General features: G+C 50.9%; 1 protein-coding gene across 1 annotated transcript; it reads right to left on the bottom strand.

The window, feature by feature from the left end:
- Nucleotides 1–274: 274 nt before the first annotated feature.
- Nucleotides 275–1,220, bottom strand: LOC141489732 (heterogeneous nuclear ribonucleoprotein A/B-like). Its single transcript, XM_074190193.1, has one exon. The coding sequence runs from the start codon at nt 1,203–1,205 to the stop codon at nt 291–293; it is 915 nt and encodes a 304-aa protein (XP_074046294.1). The 5' UTR covers nt 1,206–1,220; the 3' UTR covers nt 275–290.
- Between the last annotated feature and the right edge of the window lie 740 nt (nt 1,221–1,960).

The raw sequence follows: 1,960 nt of genomic DNA, 5'->3' as shown, positions 1-1,960 counted from the left end.
AAATCACTGCTGTTTAACCTATTAATAAATTCATTCATTAATATCTTGCTTAAGACTGGCATTTACACACCACACACTGTCTAAGACAACTGGAGATATGTAAATATTCAACATGAAAGACATTTTCCAAGGGGGAATTTTAAATAAGATGCACATTGAACAGGCCATAGAAAGTTTGCAAAGTTAAATTTGGTACATAATTTTAATGTCCACCAAGAGCATTTCCATATAAAACCGTGTGCAGTCCCTCTGAACACTGAGCATGCCGCTGCATATGGCACAGGACTGCCTCAATATGGCTTATAGTTATTCTGATGACCACCACCCCGCCTTGGAGTCTTTCCATAATTTGTACTGCCCTGACCTCCCCCTCCACTGCCTCTGCTGCCTCCACTCCCGCTGCCTCCTCCACCACCTCCAGATCCTGGATTCCCTCGGCTCCGGCCTCTTCGGCTACCCCCAGAGCTGTACTGCTGCTGCTGGTACACTTCTTTAGGCTGGGCCACCTTGATCTCACATTTACTTCCACCGACATTATGAAATTTCTTTTCTAAAATCTTCTTAACAGGGTCTTCTTCTTTAAAGGTAATGAATACAAATCCTCTTCTTTTGTTTGTCTTTGGATCCATTGGAAGTTCGATAGATTCAATCTCTCCAAAGTCTCCAAAATATTCCCGGATTTTATCTTCTGTAGCTTCTGGATTAAGTCCTCCAACAAAGATCTTCTTCACAGGATCTTTCTTCATGGCCATAGCCTTTTTGGGATCAATTACTCGTCCATCTAATCTATGTTTTTTCTGATCCAAAACCTTATCAACACTTGCAGATTCTTTAAAGAGGATAAACCCAAAACCTCTTGATCTTCCTGTGTTAGGATCCATCTTTATCGTGCAATCCACCACCTCCCCAAATTTGGTGAAATAGTCTTTCAAGTCCTTTTTGCTTGTATCCCAACTGAGGCCACCTACAAACATTTTCCCTGCATCCTCCTCGTTCTTGCTGGCGTTGATCTTGTCTCCTTCGGCCCCGTTCTGGCTCCCGTCTGGGGCCGCGGGGGCCGCCGCCCCGGCCCCGGCCCCGGCCCCGGCCCCGGCCCCGGCCCCGCTCGCGGCCTCGCTCGGAGGCTCCCCATCGGCGGCGGCTTCGTGGCCGTTCTCAGTAGCGGCCGTTTCCATCAGCTGCTGCTCCTCGGCCTCTTCAGACATGATGGCCCCGGCAGCGGCTGCGGGGAAAGGCCTCGCCGCCCAGTGGCGTTACGGGCCTCAGGCCGGCCTGGGAAAAGCGGCCTCAGGCTCCGCCGTGGCGCAGACGCTGGCCCCTTGCTCTGATCCCGGGCAGGCGGCAGCGCTGAGCTCCAGCTCCTCCCACCCTCCTCCACCAGGCCGCCTCAAGAATAAATTTTTTAAAAGTTAATCAAAATTATCCAACCAGGATAGCGGAGAGAAGACAAGCACTGTGATAAGTGCTCCTCTTTCCCCTCAAAAATAACACGAATCCTCTTAACAGAAATTCGATCAACAAAATCCAGAAAGAGAAGCTAGGAGAAGAACACCTACCAAGAAGGTCTGTCTCAGGGAACCATAGGTGAACCAGGAGCTAAGAGTAGAGGATCACAGATGGGGGAAGATAGAGGGGAAGCCTCAGCCATAGAGACTTTGGTGAGTGGCGAGTGGGAGATCCAACTTGGCCGGGGTGGGGAGGGGGGTCGGGAGAGGAGCTGTGGGAGGGGGGGTTCCAGCAGAGTCTCAGAGCACTCCTGGAGAACAAACAGCTGGGCCAGGGACCTGAGCTTCATAAACTCAGCAGAGCCCTTTGCACAGAACAAACAATAAACAACCCCCCCCCACCACCACCCCCTCAGGACAACAGAGTTCACACAATAAAAAGAGATTAACTCTCCCCAGGGCCCAGCCCAATGTTCAAGGCCAACTCAGACACTGCTGCTGAAGACCCCAAACAC

Source organism: Macrotis lagotis, chromosome 5 (assembly GCF_037893015.1).
Source record: "Macrotis lagotis isolate mMagLag1 chromosome 5, bilby.v1.9.chrom.fasta, whole genome shotgun sequence".
Classification (NCBI taxonomy): domain Eukaryota; kingdom Metazoa; phylum Chordata; class Mammalia; order Peramelemorphia; family Peramelidae; genus Macrotis; species Macrotis lagotis.
The sequence above is the reverse complement of the archived record's forward strand: the minus strand, read 5'-3'. Positions and strand labels throughout refer to the sequence as shown.